Source organism: Rutilus rutilus (genome assembly GCF_951802725.1).
Source record: "Rutilus rutilus genome assembly, chromosome: 17".
NCBI classification, from domain to species: Eukaryota; Metazoa; Chordata; class Actinopteri; order Cypriniformes; family Leuciscidae; genus Rutilus; species Rutilus rutilus.
Window position 1 is genome coordinate 32,422,300 of NC_140230.1, and position 21,157 is coordinate 32,443,456.

The 21,157-nt window shown below is 40.1% G+C and overlaps 1 protein-coding gene across 2 annotated transcripts; it reads right to left on the minus strand.

The window, feature by feature from the left end:
* Window positions 1-13,499: 13,499 nt before the first annotated feature.
* Window positions 13,500-18,909, minus strand: LOC311276521 (uncharacterized protein). 2 transcript variants are annotated; one of them, XM_084386220.1, is made up of 5 exons: window positions 18,810-18,909; window positions 17,570-17,724; window positions 17,354-17,492; window positions 17,023-17,130; window positions 13,500-16,518 (listed from the first exon to the last, which is right to left on the minus strand). In XM_084386220.1, exons 2-5 carry the CDS (start codon window positions 17,713-17,715, stop codon window positions 15,643-15,645), a joined length of 1,269 nt encoding a protein of 422 aa, XP_084242346.1. In that variant the 5' UTR covers window positions 17,716-17,724; window positions 18,810-18,909; the 3' UTR covers window positions 13,500-15,642. The 2 variants fall into 2 exon arrangements, with proteins under 2 accessions (XP_084242346.1, XP_084242347.1); XM_084386221.1 differs by lacking the exon at window positions 18,810-18,909 and having other exon boundaries at window positions 17,570-17,752.
* Between the last annotated feature and the right edge of the window lie 2,248 nt (window positions 18,910-21,157).

Below are 21,157 nucleotides of genomic sequence, written 5' to 3' on the forward strand. Positions count from 1 at the left end.
TCTCTAACCTCCGGGGAATCGTGAACTACGCTCAACAGAGTCCGCTGAAAAAAAAAAGAGAATGCGACAGAGCTCGTAATAAAACAAGAATCAACATTGGCTTAGCTTTTCGGACATGGTGAGAACTTGATGGCTTTGAAAGGTTAAAACTATTTTATTGAAGACGTTAAATGTCATTTGTAGCTCTCTAAAGCCCCTTTCACACAGAGATTCCGGAAAATACACGGATAAAGTGACCCGGGATTTGAACCGGGTTCGTTTGATTTTGGCTCATTCACACTGCCAGTGATTTTCCGGAATCAGAGAGTGCGTTCACACACAACCCGTAAAAATCCCGTAAAGACACGTGACATTGATGTGACTTGTAATGTCTCAGCAGCGTCTTAAGTTTGCTGATGAGCTGCGATGAAACCATGCTTGTGCATTTTTTACTCTGATTCGATCATAAACTTGCGCATTACGTACCGTTTCACAGCTGGCGAACGATCCCGCGCTACACAGCATTATTACGGCTTTTGTTCACACAGCGCGCGTTCCGAGACTGAACACGGCAATGTTACTAGGTCCCCAACCCGGCATCGATCCCGGCGTCAATCCCGGGTCGTGTTTGCGTTCACACAGAAGGCGCTCTGGCAATTTGCCGGCAATTTCCCGGGTTCAAAGCGCTATGTGAAAAGCCCCTAACAGAGCTCAGTAAAGCAGTATCTATCGTGAAGGGTCATATTCACAGTCACACAGACCTGAAGCACAACCAAAACAATGTTCTTCTGTAAAGTGCATGTTTAAAAACTGCTAAAGGGCCAAAAGTTACATAGTGTACCTTTAAGAAAATATTGTTATCAGGTAAAAATGAATGAATCTTTGAATTTTTTACAAAACAAACAAACAAACAAACATTCAAATAAATAAATAAAATGTACTTTTACCTCCATGTATGACTGTGAGCTGAACATAAGTTTTTCCAGAGTTTTCCCAGAGATTAATTCCAAGGGAATATTCCACATACCATTCGAGTCCAGCCAGGGATCTGCCAGGAGCTTCACCACATTGGAATGACGCAATGACCTACAATAAGATCACTTGTGCAAAATATGAAATATATCATAAAAGGCAGTATCCAGGATAAATGGATGAAGTGTAATTTACAAATTTGGATGAATTTAATGCCGTTAAGTTGCACAAAATGTGCAAGAATTGTGTTGCATTAGTTCATTTTAAATCAGTATTTAAAAATAAATAAAAATTTATCGTATACAAATACTCACCGATATATAATTTTCTCTTTCTGAATTTCTTCTTTAGTTACGACAGTACAGGGCACTTTCTTAAGAGCTGCACGGGTATTTCCAAAGGTAACTTTATACACCTTTCCAAAGTTTCCTTTACCATAAGTAGTAGCTGAAAAAGCCATCTGGAGAAACAATTAAAAATTCAGATTTATTCATTGTTTAATTGATTGTAATTTAATTGTATTGATGCTGAGGAATGTATCATCATTGTTATTAATTCTACATCAAAGACCATGTGAACTGACACAATGCAATAGTGTTTATTTTTTTATTTAAAGAAACAGGATATATAAAGGATATGTGTGTGTGTGTGTGTGTGTGTGTGTCACTGATTTATTTATTTTCTTAAATGTTCAAATTTAATTATTTATCTTTAAATGAATAACTCTCTTTTAGACATCTCTACATTCATTTAATCTAAAGTGACTCGTTATAGTTTTTAACCCCTCTGGTCATCAGAGTTTCTTAAAGTTAATGTTAAACTTCAAACACTAGTCACAGGAAAAATGTAAGAAATGTTGTCCCTCTAGTTCTTGAATTCTGACCAGTGTGTTTTTTTTCTTTCCTTATCCACTCTGACAAGCCTCAAATCAGTTAGTAACTTAGAGTAGAGTAGAATACAGTACTAAAGGTACTGTAATTATGTTGGCTTAAAAAAACAATTAACAATTAACAATTGTGTGGTATTTCAAAGAATTTTAAATGATCAGTATGCAATTGTCACATTCACCGTCTGTCATCGTCCTGTCTGCACTACAGTTCCCAGAATCCTCCTTGTTTCCACACCTGTTCTCACTCCCTTCATTACCCGCCTGTTCGTCATCATCATCATCTGCATCACCTGTCTTGTGTTCATCTGTCTGTGTATTTAAGTTCCTTCTGTTCACTCATCACTTGTCGGTCAATGTTTAATGTTAGGTTCCTGTTCTGAGCACACGCTCCCTGTTTTTTGTGTATCTGTTATATTTGAGAATTAAAACCTTGGAATACTTCATCTTCGAGTTCGCCTCCTACTTCATCCCACCCAGGAAGCCTGACAGATTGACCGACCTTAAAAAGAAAAGATGGAGAGCTGGAAGCAGGCCTTTGTGGGAACCCGCCAAGCTGTGTTCCGGGGTATCCGTGGAGGTCACAGGGGAGGATATGGGCGATATATCTGCACAATCAAACCTATCTCCAGGGATGACTTCTCTGATCTCCCTCCTCTCATCAGCCCAACCAAGCCTGCACTTCACGTCTGTCCAGCCGAGCCTGCACTTCACGCCAGTCCAGCCGAGCCTGCACTTCACGCCAGTCCAGCCGAACCTGCACTTCACGCCAGTCCAGCCGAGCCTGCACTTCACGCCAGTCCAGCCGAGCCTGCACTTCACGCCAGATCTGCCGAAGCCAAGGCAGTATGCGTCATGCCCGCCGCCCCTGAGACTGTGAGCGTTATGCCCGCTGCACCTGTGACTGACAGCGTCGTGCCCGTCAAGCCAGAGACTTTCCGCCCAGTATCTCCTGTTCCTGTCCTCAGCCAGAGTCCGGACGAGAAGGACTTAATTGACCTTTTTTCAGAGCTTCCTTCGCCGCTGGTCCCATCCAGCTCAGAGCCCTCTTCATCGCTGGTTCCGTCCAGTTCAGAGCCCTCTTCGCCGCTGGTTCCGCCCAGCTCCGAGCCTTCCTCGCCGCTGGTCCTGCCCAGCTCAGAGCCCCCTTCGCCGCTGGTCCCGCCCAGCTCAGAGCCCCCTTCGCCGCTGGTCCCGCCCAGCTCAGAGCCCCCTTCGCCGCTGGTCCCGCCCAGCTCAGAGCCCCCTTCGCCGCTGGTCCCGCCCAGCTCAGAGCCCCCTTCGCCGCTGGTCCCGCCCAGCTCAGAGCCCTCTTCGCCGCTGGTCCCGCCCAGCTCAGAGCCCTCTTCGCCGCTGGTCCCGCCCAGCTCAGAGCCCTCTTCGCCGCTGGTCCCGCCCAGCTCAGAGCCCTCTTCGCCGCTGGTCCCGCCCAGCTCAGAGCCCTCTTCGCCGCTGGTTCCGCCCAGCTCAGAGCCCTCTTCGCAGCTGGTTCCGCCCAGCTCAGAGCCCTCTTCGCCGCTGGTTCCGCCCAGCTCAGAGCCCTCTTCGCCGCTGGTTCCGCCCAGCTCAGAGCCCTCTTCGCCGCTGGTTCCGCCCAGCTCAGAGCCCTCTTCGCCGCTGGTTCCGCCCAGCTCAGAGCCCTCTTCGCCGCTGGTCCTGCCCAGCTCAGAGCCCTCTTCGCCGCTGGTCCTGCCCAGCTCAAAGCCCTCATCGCTGGATCTGCCCAGCACAAAGCCCTCATCGCTGGATCTGCCCAGCACAAAGCCCTCATCGCTGGATCTGCCCAGCACAAAGCCCTCATCGCTGGATCTGCCCAGCACAAAGCCCTCATCGCTGGATCTGCCCAGCACAAAGCCCTCGTCGCTGGATCTGCCCAGCACAAAGCCCTCGTCGCTGGATCTGCCCAGCACCGAGCCCTCGTCGCTGGATCTGCCCAGCACCGAGCCCTCGTCGCTGGATCTGCCCAGCACCGAGCCCTCGTCGCTGGATCTGCCCAGCACCGAGCCCTCTCTAGTACCCGGGACTTTTCCCAAGTATTTTTTGGGGGGGGGCCATAGGGCTCCGCCATGGCCACCTGAAGGGTCTTCACCACCATGGCCACCTGAAGGGTCTTCACCACCATGGCCACCTGAAGGGTCTTCACCACCATGGCCACCTGAAGGGTCTTCACCGCCGTGGCCACCTGAAGGGTCTTCTCCGCCATGGCCACCTGAAGGGTCTTCTCCGCCGTGGCCACCTGAAGGGTCTTCACCGCCGTGGCCACCTGAAGGGTCTTCACCGCCGTGGCCACCTGAAGGGTCTTCTCCGCCATGGCCACCCGAAGGGTCTTCTCCGCCCTGGCCACCCGAAGGGTCTTCACCACCATGGCCACCTGAAGGGTCTTCACCACCATGGCCACCTGAAGGGTCTTCACCGCCGTGGCCACCTGAAGGGTCTTCTCCGCCATGGCCACCTGAAGGGTCTTCTCCGCCGTGGCCACCTGAAGGGTCTTCTCCGCCGTGGCCACCTGAAGGGTCTTCACCGCCGTGGCCACCTGAAGGGTCTTCACCGCCGTGGCCACCTGAAGGGTCTTCTCCGCCATGGCCACCCGAAGGGTCTTCTCCGCCATGGCCACCCGAAGGGTCCTCACTGCCGTGGTCGCCTGAGGGGACATCACCGCCCTGGCCACCCGAAGGGTCCTCTCCGCCGTGGCCACCCGAAGGGTCCTCACCGCCATGGCCGCCCGAGGGGTCGTCTCTGTCCTGGCCACGCCCACAGCCTGCTCCACCGTGACCACACCCACAGTCTGCTCCGCCCTGGAGGCTTCCTGCCTTGTCTCCCTTGCCTTGTCTTCCCCGTCAGCCTCCAGGGCGCCCACCCTCCCACCCCTTTGGTCTTTCTACGGCGCGAGGACGCGCCTACCGGGAGGGGGGAGTAATGTCACATTCACCGTCTGTCATCGTCCTGTCTGCACTACAGTTCCCAGAATCCTCCTTGTTTCCACACCTGTTCTCACTCCCTTCATTACCCGCCTGTTCGTCATCATCATCATCTGCATCACCTGTCTTGTGTTCATCTGTCTGTGTATTTAAGTTCCTTCTGTTCACTCATCACTTGTCGGTCAATGTTTAATGTTAGGTTCCTGTTCTGAGCACACGCTCCCTGTTTTTTGTGTATCTGTTATATTTGAGAATTAAAACCTTGGAATACTTCATCTTCGAGTTCGCCTCCTACTTCATCCCACCCAGGAAGCCTGACAGCAATCAAGAGCCAGTAATAGCCAATGATAACCAATAATTACCTCAAAAATTGATGAGCAATAAATTAAATTCTATGTGTTTGCATACACCTGATTCTGTCAAACATAACAATTTCTAGATCAAGAGGTGAAATATGCTTGTTAGGTAAATGTGATATATTATTTAAAAAATAGTACCGTTAGTGTGACTTACCACTGCAAGTGCAGTCTTTAAAACAAATGTCTTGAAAACAGTCAAACAGACAGACGAAAAACAACCTATCACCAGATGATCGCCACCCACTATCAGTCATCAGTAATCTAAAAGTAAAACAGCAAGTAAAAAACTGTGAAGGGCAAAACATACAGTAGTGTTTAGTTACACAATAAACACTCAATTCATTAAAAACATTACGACTGTAATGTTAATGTTAACGACATTAAGACTCAAGTACCAAATCCTTCCGAATGAATTACTTATAATTTGGATCAGTATTCAAAGTGAAAAACATGATAATTCTCTAGTAATGTCTGAAATCATAGTAGCTTTTAAAGTTTTTGTAATGTATTGGATAGTAATGACTCAAGTTTTACTACGTCCTTCAGAAGGAACCACTAATTCATTTTTGTATCAGTATTCTAAAGTGAAAAGCATGATAACTCAGTAATGACTGAAGTCATTAGCTTTTGAGGTTTTGGAAAGTAATTCCTTGACTTCAGCCAATAATAAGGAGTTATAATGCTTTTCACTGTAGAATACATGATCCAAATAGGTCATTCCTTCAGAAGGATTTGGTAATACTTGAGTCATTAAGTAAGTCACTTTACTTTAGGATTAATGCATTATTCACATTAATTATGAACCTGAATATAGTAGTTCTTAGTAGTTCTCTGAATGGTATGGAAAAAAAATGATTAGCCAATAGTGAACTACCACATTCAACTGAGCGCTATTAACTACTAATTCGTTAATCAGAGTTTCTTGTTAGTTAATAGTAGTTATTAGAATGTTAATATTGTGTTACTCATTTGCTCCTGTAGTTATTCATTAATTACGGAACAGTATTCTAATAATAGTAATGTATTATTCCCTCACCATTTCCCTGTTAAAGCTCCTCTGCATGTGACAGTAAACTGAGCCCACGGAGATCAATGGAAGCCTCAAATCACAGAATCTCCACCTATCTGTAAAAGAAACTGAAAGTATTTTGTAAAGATGCTGAGCAAGAATTCATGCATTTGAAACATATACAAAGGGGACTGACGCAATAATCATTCAAGGAATTCATGGATTGTTTGCAAATTTGAAATGTTTGAAAGCTAAAGATGATAAAGCGGGCTTTTTCCTGCGGGCTTGTGGTTCCACTTATTTGAAAAGCAGGTCTGTCACAGTAATCATACTTCTTTAACAACAGAAAAGTTTCAGAAATGACACAGGCATGCCAGAAAAACATTGTCTTAAAACACAAGAACATTTCTAATGTCCCGAGTGGAATACTTCTAAAATTTCTGGTTTCATCTGTGACTATACCTTCGTATTTCAGCTATTATTATTATTATTTACTCAAAGATAGATTTTAGATAGACAGAAGATTTTAAACATTTTTATTGGTTGTTCTTTAAAAGGGCAGCAGTGCACAGAAGCGCATTAATGTCTCTAGTTAAGATGGACTGAAACCCAACATTTTAAAGAATAGTAAAAATTTCACGGATCAGTCATGCTATTGAAACTGAACAAAAAGATCTAGGGAAATGTCAAATCTCCTGATATTATGTCTCAGAGGATAAATGTATACTGACAGATTTGTATGCATTTGTGGAATTTATGCATCTGATACTTCCAAGATTTGCACATTCATTTCCCCTTTCCAGTAATCAGAGATGAAAGATAAAGGTTTTCAGGAAATCATTTAACATAAATTTGAGGGTGTATCCATCTTTTAAATTAATAGATTTAGTCATCTCCAATAAAGCTATATAGAAAGACACTGGCAAGCATTGTCTGCTTTCCACAAATCTAGCAGATGAAATATTTTAGAGCAGTATGTAAAATGTGTATTCACTGTAATGTCCATGACTTTTTGACTTATTTCCATGACTTTTCCAAGCCGTGAAATCACAATTTTAAAATTGTCCAGTCCCCCTCTTATGAATTCTCCGTTCCACCACCAGAGGTCCCTGTCATCCCATTTGTTCCCATAATTCATCACAGCTCTCTATAATTCCTAGTAATGAATAACTTGTTAAATACCATCTTTGCAAAATGATTATAATATCTTAAGGATTTCTGATCTTTCTTGTTTTCTGTTCAATCTTCAGATCAGTGTCTTTCTGTAGATAATCATGCATGACAATTTACCGTAAATACATTTGAATGAACAGTATGTCATTTCTAGTCACTTTTCATTCCTCAATCATATTTACCTGTATGAAAAAATAACTAAAAAACAAAAGTACACAGAATTTCATTTATCATCCCTTACATGTAGCAGATCTAGCAGAACCCCAGTAGCAGATCTATACAGGTGGAGCTGGGGAAGGTGGAGGGTTTCTGAAAGCGCGCTGCAGACTGCTAACAGCAACACTACCAGTATTTGAATGTTAAGCCGCAGCTCATTGGCTGCTGATGCAACAGCAACCAATAAGCTGTGCATAGAAAATTATGTGATCACTACTAAATTAAGTAGGTGCTATCAACCTGCGCCATCTAGAGTTTCATGCCAGAACAAGGCTTTAAAGTAAATAGTCAGTAGAAATAATCAACATCTAATTTTGATGAAGCATACATAGGCTACAGCAGTCATCATTTTATGTATTCTACATTTCTTACGATATGAAACAGCACAGAAAGAAAAAAACATTTTCATTACATTAAAAACACATTTTCCTTATTTTTCAAACAGCCTTTAATCGGTTAAAACTTGTTAAATACCATGAAAAGCTTGTCTTTACAAAATGTCACAGAGGATAAATGTTACTGACAGATTTGTATGCAGTTGTCTTGTGTGATGCATGGAATTAATTCACCTGGTACTTCCAAGATTCATTTTCCCTTTTCCCTTTTTGTAGGCTATCCATCTTTTTAATGAATAGATTTAGTCATCTCCAATAAAGCTATAAACAGAAAAACACTGGCTTACAAGCAAATTTCGCTTTCGTCCAGAAGTCGCGTTTACCGAACATTTTTCGTCAATGACGATTTTTTTTTAGCAGACACTGAGGTTGATCTGATTGTGACTTGTCACTGTAATTCTCACCCCTGTCCACTTGGTGGCGACTGGCGAGTGCGGTCTTGCTGACCATCAAGTTAATCGTAAACGAATGCTTTTCTGAGTTACGTCAGAGAATGTCTAATAGGAAGAGAATTGGCACTCTCTGCTTACTTCCGGGTTCTGGATTGGTTGCAGTAACACGTCTCTGTCCATGCGGGGGCGCTCGCGAGCGAGTGCAGAATGAATGGAGGTCTATGGCGAAAAACCCTCAAAATCCACTTTTCTCAGGATATAATTTTTTGTCTAGTAATTTGAATGTTGTATTCGAAAGGAGATGCAAAGAAATTACACATTGCTGGGTGTTAGATTTTTTAGAGCCACTTATTTGGTTTAAAAAGTCTTTTAAAATGTCAATGACGTCAGAATGCTGACGTCATTAGCAGAATGCTAGCGTGTTATGGGCAACAACAACTCAACCTGTAAGAAATCGAAAAGAAATAAGTACTCGTTCATTCAACTTTCGACCTATAACCCATGTTGAACTTGCAAAGTCTACAATAAAATCTGAGATTTCTCAACGGCAATCGGGTGAAAGAGACACATTTAGCCGTCTAGCCCCATTGACTCCCATTCAGTCTGCACTCGCTCGCGATCACCCCCAGTGGAATTCTAATGGAACTGCAACCAAAATCAATACAATGGGGCTGAATAGGGAGTGCCAAGGCTCTCCGTAGACGGGCTCTGGTTACGTGACATTGTTTGCAAGCTGTTTCTGTGGTTGAAATATTGATTGAGCGATTATATGTGAGACAAACAATCTCTACCTTTCAACATATTTTCTGATGTTCATTTATGTTTATTTCGTTTTGTAACCTAGTAAAGAGGAAGTAGTCTTACAGTGATCTCTTCGCGCCACATTAAAGAGCGCCAAAAAGGTAGGTTATTGTTGTTATTATTTTGTGATAAAATTGACAGAATTTGAAAGCTGGCAGCTCTCATGAGACTTTGTTTCATATCAAATCGGTATATTCACTTGTCACTTTTCCATTACTCAATAATATTTACTTGTTATGAAAAAATTAAGGCATTAAATAGCTAAATGGATTTGATGTTAATAGTTAATGGTAGGAATAGCGATCGAATTTGTACACTTTAATGGCAATGTCAACACATTATGGACTTCCAACTCAGCATTTTGGGTAATTATATATGGTCTTTGACCTGAGCATCCTTAGTCTGCATTTCGCTGTACATTTAATGTTGAAAATACCCTTTTGACCACTACTGAGACCATTACATAAAATATTTCTAGCACAATCCACCCTCTGATCTTACATGATCACGTTCTCAAATCTGGTTGAAAATGACCTACTTTTGACCTTCATCTTCCCCTACTTACAGTTTGTTTCTAAAATTCTCTGACATCAACATTTCTCTCTGCTCTCCAAATATCAAAGACATTTTTCTACAACTTCATAATTTGTTCATACACACTGTCCTTCTTGCTCTCTTAATGCTTCTTCATTTTCTCATTAGTGCATGAATACATCTTGTAGTAACTACAAGTGCTAGGATAAGATGAGTAAGTAACAAACAAACTTTAGAATTTATCCTTAACATTTTTGAATATCAAAATTACTAGAATCGAGACTATTGTTGTCACACTAATCAGAATCATTTGCTGGCCCACGGTTGATCCCAGACCCCATGCTTGTCTGGCTTGTCCCATGTCTCAACATTTTCTTTCTCCAAGATGTTGCGTTCTCTTATTGGCAGGTCTAGTTCCTCGATTCTGTTTACGTGTCAGGTTGGTGAGGTTTGCAGTGCAACACATGAATCCAGGTATCACGCTCGGCAGCCTTGATGGCAGTGTTGGTTGTCAGGATGATCTCATGGCCCCAACCACTTCGGACAATGCCACGCCTTTCCCCGGAAATCTTTGACCCAGATCCACTGTCCTGGCTTCTAGGAATGTTGAGGTTAGTCACCTAAAACAGGCAAAGCAGCTTTCACCTGCGAGTGGATAGATTTTAAAGCTTTTGTTAAAGACATCATATACTTTCTCAATTGTTCATCAACCACCGCAAGGCCCTCTTGGGGAGGATAGTTCGATTCCCACTCGCATAGACAAACCTGTAAAAATGTATTGTGGGCTGAGGGCTGTCGTGGTCCCTTTTCGGGCTCTCATGGCCATTAAGACCATTTGGTTTTTACAGTCTGATTTGCCCTTTCCACTGAGCCTCCACTTTGTGGATGAGTTTTCAAATGTATCCTCAATCTGTTTGCCAATTTTGTGATTACTTTATTTACAAAATGTGTCCTATTATCACTGGACAGTCTTTCTGGTACTCCCCACCTTGGGATAACTTCTCTTATTAGAGCTTTTGCTACAGCCGAAGCATCGGTCTGGTCACACTTTATTTTGATGGTCCCTTTTGAACAATCTGTTGACTATAAGTAATTTTCAACTACATGTCAACTAACTCTCATTAGGCCTAAAAAAAAAATTAGTTTGGTTCCGGTTTCCGACCGACCCTGTCAATTTATGTGCGACCCAAATTTATTTTATGAGACTGGGGAAGAACGGTCTTTCACACATCGTTAATTAAATTACAGTTTCCTTTAAATGCTGTTTTACACTTAAGTAATCCGTTAAAAACCATTAAGTATTGCATCAAAACCCTTTAACTGTCAATTCCTAAAGTGAGCTATAACTTAAGGTTTGGAAATCGTAACATTAAGAGAAACACGGGGGGGGGAGTCAACAATATATCGCGGAACAGAGAGGGCACTGACAACATGCTGACAGACAGGACATAGTTAACATTACCAGCTTACTTTTAATATGAAACAAAGTCTCATTTGGTTATTTCACCTTTCAAATGTGGTCATTTTTTAAAGAAATGTAAACAATAAATACCGTTTTGTGGCTCTTGAATGTGTCGAACAGATCGCTGTAAGTTAGATCATCAGTTAAAACTAACTGATCGTCTCTTGCTTCTAGTTAATTTATAGCATCAAAATCAAATAAACCACATAAATGAACATAACAAAGAATGTTGTTTGACTACAAAAAGATGTCTGTACACTCCGTTTTTCAAGTTCAAATCCTCCATGTTAATCTACTATGAGATCGCCTGTCAAACTCCCGCGAAGGCTTTTTGTGTGTGTGTGTGCGTTTTGCGTGTCTATGGCAACAACAGACTTTAAACGGGAATACAGAATCACTGTCGTAAAAGTTTGATTGGAAGCAAAAGTGAGCAGAGTCAATGGCTGCCATAAGTTTCCTTAAGTTCAGCGGTTTGAATTGTTACTTTTTATTTTGAAGATTTTCAGAGAAGATTTGTATTGAGGTTAATACTATTAAAGATATTAGATGAAACATTGCTTGAGATGTCTGGTTTTTAGTAGAAAAAAGTACCGGTACACACATTTAAAATCAGCGCGCGTGTGTGTGTGTGTGTAAAACTGCCACTGGAGGAAAAAAAATAAAAAAAAAAATAAAAAAAAATTCCCTACCGACCCATGACCTCAACTGACAACCAACCGGAACCAAACTTTTTTTTTTTTTAGGCCTTAGAGTATTATTAGGTTGTCTGCTTAATATCTGCTAACTCTTTCTTGTGATGGTCCTACAACAGACATTCTACTGACTATAAGTAACTTTGCAACTACATGTCAACTTATTCTAATCCTAACCCTACCAGTCTACTAATACTCTACTAACATAGGAAACACTCAACCCACATTGAAAACGTGTCAACAATTACAAGACAAAACTTATAAACTTAGCATGGTGTCAACTCGAAGAAATCCATCATGATGTGCTGAAAAGAAAGTTCTTGTATGGGGTGGGCGGAGTAAGTTTGTGGCTTACTTCGTCTTCCCACGTTATTCGCTGCGCAGATGTAACAGTTCTGAAAGAGTTTCTCTGCCACAACTGTAAATCCTGGGGTCTTCCAGGAAGTTCCAATTAGAAAATTGGCAATTTTGAGGCGTGGTCTGCCTCGTAAGACCACTTTGCGAAATTTGGGTACAATTGTCTTGGCAGGAAAGACCTTTTTGTTTTTGTATCTTTCCCCCCTTTTTTTGCACCCCCCTCCGACCAACCTTTTCTCTCCTGATCGGTGGCCATATTTTGAATTTCGATCAACGTTGGTGGAACGTGATTGGTGGTGGATGTGTAAGTTCTATATCCATTTTGTGTTCTTTTGTTCGCACATATCATTCCATAACAATGTTCCTGACACAGCCAAGAAATAAACTGAAAGCATTTACAGAGACACTGTGAAATTTATGCCATGAATTTAACATTATTTTATTTTTACATCATTGTTTTTATTTAAAAAAAAATTGTATTTTCAATTTTCAATTGTTAGATTATTTTTGACAATGGAAGACAGTTTCATGTAAGTACAGCATATTGTAAATGATTAAGGCATGCAGTAACATACAAGGATATGCTCCTCTCAGAAATAAAATCTTGTGCATCTGCCATTCATGTTAACTATTAACCATGAGACAAGAGATAAAATAAGATTTTATAACACTGAACAGCTTAAATTAAAGGGTTTCTTTTCTGAGAAATTACACAGGTAAAATTCTACTATAGCACCTACTCTAAAACAATTGTCAACTAATGACTGCAATCTGAATACCATAAACAAAAAAATACAGCACTTCGAAATTTTATTAAAAATAGTTTATGCAAGATGATTGAACATTACATAATATTTTACCATAAAAACATTAAGTTTTAGCAGGAATATATATTTGATCGTTTTTTTACTATTTTATTTTATTGTGACAGAATTCAGAATCTACTCCTGTGCTCAAATCATGATGTGTAAAGCCAATTTTCAAGCCAAGTTTTTCTTGTGAAAATCTCTATAATTCTAAATTCTATATATGCTTTTTAAAAAGACTATGTTTGTTGTTGCACTTCAAGTTCCATCTTCCTGGAGTCAATGGGGTCAAACTTGGTTCAATACCTGAGATAAGTTATGTGGTTAACACAAACTCAAGATACTTTGTGTTGGCTGGGTGTTGGGTGTTACAGAGTGCTACTTTTTTAAGTTGCAACTATGTTGGGCACACTATAGAGACCAAACCTGTATACTTTAAATGTTTGACATATAAAGTATAGGGTCTATGATTGAGGTCAAATTTTCCAGTTGTGCAAGTCTTTCATTCAGCACTTAAAATCAACACACACACAAATAAGTTTGATTTGGCCATTTATTCAGTTTCACTTCAAATTGTTCACAAAATTGGCACAATTGAAGATTAACAGCATGTTTTGTCTGCTAACATTGTCCACTGGGGTCTGCTTTTGCTGCTGGTCAATCAAATGTCTGTGCATTGTTTCTGTTTGATATAATTGTAAATAAATCTATTAAAATACTGATATTCTGGTCTAAAACTCGACATCCCGAACATCCCGCTGTCCTGTTTCTTGCTCTCTCATTGGGTGTAGGTCATCACGATGTTTTCAGTCAGAACACATTTCATACAACAGGATTTTGAATCGCCGACAGGTCCAGATATTTAGCATGCGACGATTCTCTCAGATCGAGTCTTAATCACATTGTGTGATTGTCACTCGTGTGAACGAGCACCGATTTGCCTATGATTTCGGGCATTTTTCGGCGATCTCGCAAAACCTGTCGGCGAGTGAAAATCGGGGCTAAAATCGTGCAGTGTGAAGTCGGCATTACAGTGACAGCTCTTCTCTTCTCTGATGATGTGTTTACTGGCGTGAGGGTGGAACAACCTGTCACTCACATGAGATCCACCAATAGCAAACCACAACCATCCAACTATACAATCAATTCTCAAAAAACAAGATCATATCCTGCCCTACTTTTTTTTTTCTCTCATTCGTTTCACACGGATATACATGATTTTCATGCTGACTTTAAGCATTTAATTTTGCTCCTTTTCCAGTGCAATTTTATGTGTAGATTTTATTACCCCTTTTTAGTAAAATATGAAAATAATTACATAAAACGATAATCCAAACAGTGTTTAATAATCATTTTTGAATGAATGAAAGGAAGCAACTACATGACATCTAAGGATGCAGTTGCTTTTCCAGCACACCAGAGGAAGCTCTTTACTAAATATTAGTCCAGATCAACCTTCATTTGATTCACCTGGTTCATACCTGCTGTTTGGTTAAATAGAGCACATGCGTTTTCACAACTTTTAAAAGTATTGCCAGTATTGGTAGTTTTTGAGTAGTGTATTCGTCATTGTTTATTCTAACGCACCAATTTCAGCATACTCAATACATTGTGTGATATACAGTACTACAAATTATTAATCATAGGAAAAAGTACAAAACATTTATTTTTCATATTTTAAGGGTTTGGACTTTACATCAATGGCAGACATGCCCAAATCATTGCTGAATCAACATAAACATATATTAATAATGACAAAAAACTTGTCAAACTTGTACATAGTGCCACCAGCCTGAGCTTTCATTAAAAACAACAACAACAACAACAAAAACATCATCCATGTAAAATTAATGTAACACCTCAACTCTTTTTTCAGAACACAAGTGTTATTTGTGTAGCACCCCCTACTCTTAACCTTTAATAGGGCGGAGCACCAGGTTCTCAAAGTGTCTCTCGACTTTATTTTAATATCCCTATTTTATCTATTACCCTATTTGACTACTGTAACTCATATTAAATAAATGTATAGGCTACTCCTTTAATACCATTCTAACACAGAGTGGAAATTAACCCAACAGAGAGAAAGAAAAAAAAACCTCAATCAATACAAAAGGTAAGTTAAAAAGTTATCAATAGGTTTTAGCCTATTAAACAAAAAGTTTCACTAAAATCATCATAATGCATTGTTCATTTCAATAACACAAACAATAGTATAAAATAAAAAAAAACTTCACTTCGTGCAGGGCAGGGAAGCAGGCTCAGAGGAAAAATAAATCTTCCTTTAAACTCTTGTACAGAGTATGAAAAGCAAGCAAAACAAACAAAAGTCTTCAAAACACTTAGTACACCTAAAGTGTAAGTTAAAACACTAATTAAGTGGTTATATTCGCTATTTTAGTCTTAAACTCTTAAACTCACGGAGTTAACTTATATCCACAGAGGCGGGAATAAGTCAAAAATAATCAATCACCAATAAATGAACAAATATGCTTGCTGGGCAAAGACACTTTTTTTGCAAGTACATCCTAAACAAACTTTATGTTTTATGGTAACTCTTAATTAAAGGGGCAGTACATAGGTATCAACTGAGCATATACTCTTATGAACTGAATCGTAAAATCATATAAATACCTCATTACTCTGTAAATAACTGTTAATGTGCTTAATAATGACCCTAACTGGCTTACATTTTTAAGAATCTTTGGTTATTTGCACTTTCTCATATTTTATTATTTTCCCTCCCCTCGTGACAATCTCTTTATATTCTAGTGCTCCTTTCTCCTCAATGTAGCGTTCCTGAGTCACTTTTCCAGTTTCTGGGAGAGGGCAAGGAAATGACATCAGGGACAGCTGATGGTTTAAGGCCTGACCTTTAAGTGGGACTAATGCCTTTCCCATCTCTCTCTGTGGAAGGGGATCCTGTCGATAACATAACAAAGGAGATTTTCTTTCATCCATCTTAGGAACAGGAGCTGCTGGTGGATACCACTTTTGATTTGCCCTCATTTCATTTACATGTGCAACTGTAATGTCTCTTTGGATGTCTCTTTGGATGTCTCTTTGGATGTCTCTGTGGATGTCTCTTGGGATCTCTCTTGGGATCTCTCTTGGGATCTCTCTTGGGATCTCTCTTGGGATCTCTCTTGGGATCTCTCTTGGGATCTCTCTTTGGATGTCTCGTGGGATGTCTCTATGTCTGATGTCTATCTGTTGAACTGAACCAGCTCTCCTGATGTCTGCGATGACTCCAGCCATAGAAGTTCTGTTAGCGGGATTGACTTCCACCATCTTGGACACTGCACTACAGTATGGCTGGTCTTTGAGAGTTTCACGAATCTTGATGGCAGACACAGATTGGGTGGGTAACCTGACCCTGGCACAGAGTTCAGCTATGATTTTACCCATGGCCCAAACGTCCGATCTCTTGTCCCGAACTCCACCCATCTGCAGGACCTCTGGAGGTGAGTACGCTTCATTGCCCAAGTTAACGGCAGAGCTGAGTCCGTTTCTAAAGAATTTAGCCAGTCCCAAATCAATGATCACGGCACGATGGGTTTGATACTCCACCTGAAATGAGATGGGAGAAGTTAGTTTATTTGCTTATGTTCTAGGAAAGAAACCAATCAACTGAGACCAATTCATTCATTCTGTCTACCCCACAATGTTTAGGAGATTAAATGCAGAGACTTTCGATGGCAATATGAACTCAAAGATTTCTCACTGAATTCTTCAATGGAGCTTTTGGAATAACATCCAAGACAAACTTGATACTCTTAAAAAAAAAAGATTCCTAAAAGTTGTTTTTACATTGATGCAATAGAAGAACTTTATTCTTCTTATAGTGTGAAGAATATTTTAATAGTCTAAAAATCTTTTTCCACTATAAAGAAACGTTAAAAGATCTTCATGGAACCAAAGATGTCAGATGACAGAACCTTTATTTTTACTTAAATGAAACCTAGTTGAGAACCACACTGTTTTTTTGGTGTGTTTTTTTTAAGTAACCTCTGAGCAATAACAAATATAAACTCATTTTCTCGGCCCACTGATGAACATTTGTGTCTGGCTCACCATGATGTTGTCAGGTTTGAGGTCTTGGTGGACGATGTCTTTACTGTGCAGATAAAGCAAACCCTCACTCATGCCAGTGATGAGTGTGGCTCTCACTGCTGGCATCAGCTGAAGAAGACACACAAAGCGAAGTCAAGCATGCATTTTATTAAGATGTTTTAAAGACAACAATGCAAATTTAGTCATCAATCCTCATGTCACTCATTTCATCCTCATGAAATAAAGTGCCTAGTACAAATCCTGATATATATATATATATATATATATATATATAGGGTGAGTATGATTAAAAGGATGACAGAATTTTCTGAGCTGTGTCACACATCTTTACCTGTATTTTAGAAAGCTGAACTTTGAAGATGGTCGTCTCAAGATCTTCCCCAGAGATGAACTCCAAAGGAATGTTCCACTTGGAGTCTTTCAGCCAAGGATCGCCGAGAAGCTTCACCACGTTTGTATGCCGAGCATTACTGTTAAAAAAGTGTGTTATAATTTTAAGCTCAGTATTTAAAAATGAAGAAATATAAAATATATATAGCCTACATACTGATAGACACTGCATTCTCTCTCCAGCTGATGTCTGCTGATGAGGCTAAGAGGAACTCTCTTCACAGCAGCCCATGCGTCTCCAAACTTCTCCTTGTATATTTTCCCAAAGCAGCCTCCAGCGAGTGTTTGTGTGGAGTACGCCATCTGGTGATGCTGTTAATACACAGCAATATGAAAAACTATAAACCCTCCAAACTCAAATGTTTTCAGTGTCTTTTTATATATATAAAATATTTCACACAAGCTCTGTCTATCTACACTCAGGTTCCAAAAAAGTGTTTTCACAGAGATGCCATAAAATAACCATTTTGGGTTCCCCAAAGAACCTTTAAGTGAACAGTTCTTAAAAAATCTATCTATCTATCTATCTATCTATCTATCTATCTATCTATCTATCTATCTATCTATCTATCTATCTATCTATCTATCTATCTATCTATCTATCTATCTATCTATCTATCTATCTCACTGCCAGTCATTTTTGTGACATTGTTTGTTTTTATATACATGTGAAATGTATTCAAAACAGGACTGTCTTGAAATAGACATTACCGGCAGCAGCACATAAAATGTAATATGGGTTAACTGGTATGTTTACAGGAAATCCCCACCATTAGTCAACTTATAAAAGCATGTGGTTAAGTCTCCATTGTAAAGCCATAAAGTCATACAGCTTTTCTTCAGACTACCTGCTATTTTAATTATCAAGAAAGATGAATGCAAACCTTTACATATGTTGTAGAAATACTTGATTTTACAGCTAAAAGACTCATTAGCACACATCTATTAACATAGGGAGTTTTGCTGGAAGCCCTTTGGGCAAAACCTGCTTGTAATGAGCCTGTACATGCAACTGGAAAAATGTTGTCAAACTGGATCAGGATTGCACAAGAAATCATTCATACACAGGATAAAATCAAGTCATCTTTTCTTTTATGGCTGACTATTTGGTGGCCTACATTACTTCCTACCCCTCTTCCCCTACCCCTGAAAACAAAATAGTTTCAGCATGTTTCCACACATACCCTCAGTGTTATATTTATCTAATGATCACAAATACTTTATAGCAATTACACAGACAAAATATGTGGTTCCTTGATAACTGTAAACCAGAAGAAACTGTAACATCAACCATGTCATCAATTGAAATAAATATCATTGTAATAAAACAGCTGTAATCCCTTCATAATAACACAACACAATAAGAGTTTGATTCACAGGTCATTGAATTTTCTTACCTGTATCAGCAGGTTATGTTGCTGATGGTGCTGAATGTGCTCAAATAAAACAGAAACAGTTCTTGCTAATTACCTTCCTTCTATAACCACACCCTCATATTTCAACACTGGGAAGGACACCTGAAGAAGCACAACCAGTCAGATAAGGGGAAAAAACATTGTTGCTGGTTAACAGACAATGGAAAGCTGAGACTGTGTTCTGTGATATGTATATGGGTGTATTGTATATTTATCTTTTTTGTCTATTCTCACAATGTGTCCAGAGGAGATGTGTAAACAGATTATAATAGGTTTTTATGGTTGAACTAAACATGACATCCTCTTGAAAGAAGAACCATGTCAGTCAAGTCAGAACAAGACAGTGTTAAGCAAGAACAGACAGCCCTCAAAGATCATCTTGAATCTGTTTTGTTTCTGGGACATTAGGACTAAGAATATCAGAGGGGAATCATGACTGACTAATTTATACCAGGTATTTTGCATAGATGGACATATAAATAGGTTTATTGGGAATTGTGTATAGACATGTCTCTCTGGGTTGTGTCATGTCTTTCATGACACAACATGTCTCTCATGTCTCTCTGTATTGTGGATCATTCCTTCTATGCTCTACATTTTCATGTTGATATCATGTACTGTAGTAGCCTATATATTGGATAAAAATGTACTTTTATCAAAATATTTTACATTTTAAATTAACTCCTTCCTGTTTCAAACAAAACATTTTCCTGAGTGTATTATTATAATTGGTCATTATTTCATACAGTGGGGAAAACCCACGGTGCCCTCATAAAGACAGTTCCTTAATGACATCATCCTACAGGAAATGACATCATTTTGGAAGGGAAAACAAACATATGTACAATAGGGGTTATGCGGAACGCCCAACGTTCGAACCGGAAAACGGGTATAAACATTTCCGGTTTGCATTACCGTACGCATCTGCAGCGGTAGGTTATCTCTGAGGTAACTTATTTTGCGCTTTTTTTAGAATACAATTCTTATTTCTGTTTTAATAAAAATGTCACGAATGCTTAAGTATCAGAAAATAAAATTTTATCAAAAAAATAAAATGCAGTCTTCATTTGATTGTTTTAATCGTCTGCAAGCAAATATAAAAGGTTAAACTACTATGATAGCATACAAGTCTAAACTAACTTACTGATAGTTAGCTAACTCTACATCGCGTGCCATTAGCAAAAGCTACATATACTAACTTACATACCTTCATAATCATGAATAAATGAGGAGGCGTAAAAACTTAAATCCTTTATCTAACGGAGTACTCGGGGCTCTGGACGTCCGTTTGGCAATACGATGTACATCTGAAATGGATAGAATGGGTAGCTCCTGTAAACACCGGCTATAAAAGGTCGCCATTCCTACGCTGTGTTTACCTCAGTAGCTGACGACCGGAAGTAGTTATACCCGTTTTGTAGAACCCGGAAGTATGTTCCGCATAACCCCTATTGATTTGTTGAGCTCTGTGTGTGAGATTTGTAGAAAGACTGTTGAAAGAGAGATGGAGACATTACAAAAGAGAAAAGGTCAGAGGAATATCACTGGGAAAACAAGGGTTATGATCAGGCAAAAGCTTTAGGACCCGCGCTAATATTAGAAAAGCTTTAGATCTAAGCGGGAAGCGAGAAGGCCTGAAAACGGACGCCTTGTTTGCCATGTTTGCCTTGTTTCTGCTCCATTAGTGAGTAACATTGTATTTGAGTGTCATTGTTTGTCCAGAGCTGGGGCCTATACCATGAGGCCGACTTAGGTGTCTAGCCAGGTATGTTTCAGTTTAGTTTGCACCAACCCTGGGTTTTAGGCACCATGAAAGTTGTTTGGCTTTTAGTAGTGTTCATCGTTATTGTAACTTACGCTCCACGGCTAACCTCCCAGCAAACACAGAACGTTGGCACACCGTAGCCAACCTTCTAACAACGTTTTATCAACATGGCCAAAAGGTTGCTATAAATACGTTGTGTGGTGAAGGTTGTTACAGCGTTGTCACAATGTTGACATTAAACCACCGTTCAGGGCCATTGCTTAAGGTTGTGCCAACGGTGTCTTGACAACCACTGGACTACATAATGTACCCGTCACTGCCCTGAAGCGCGAAAATCAGCCTTTTAAATTCCAACCACCTGTTGTTGGGCTCATTGTGTTCTCATTCATCATCGAGCAAGGATATGCGAGTATTGCGTTTAGCCTCAGCTATCAAACACAACCTAACGTTAGCTTTAATTTCTAATGTGATTAATGTAGCATCGCTCACACTGTTTAGTTTTTCGTTTGATTTTGCCGCTATTTAGTCTCATAATTCGTTTCTTTGCTCCTCTGGATTTGTGGAT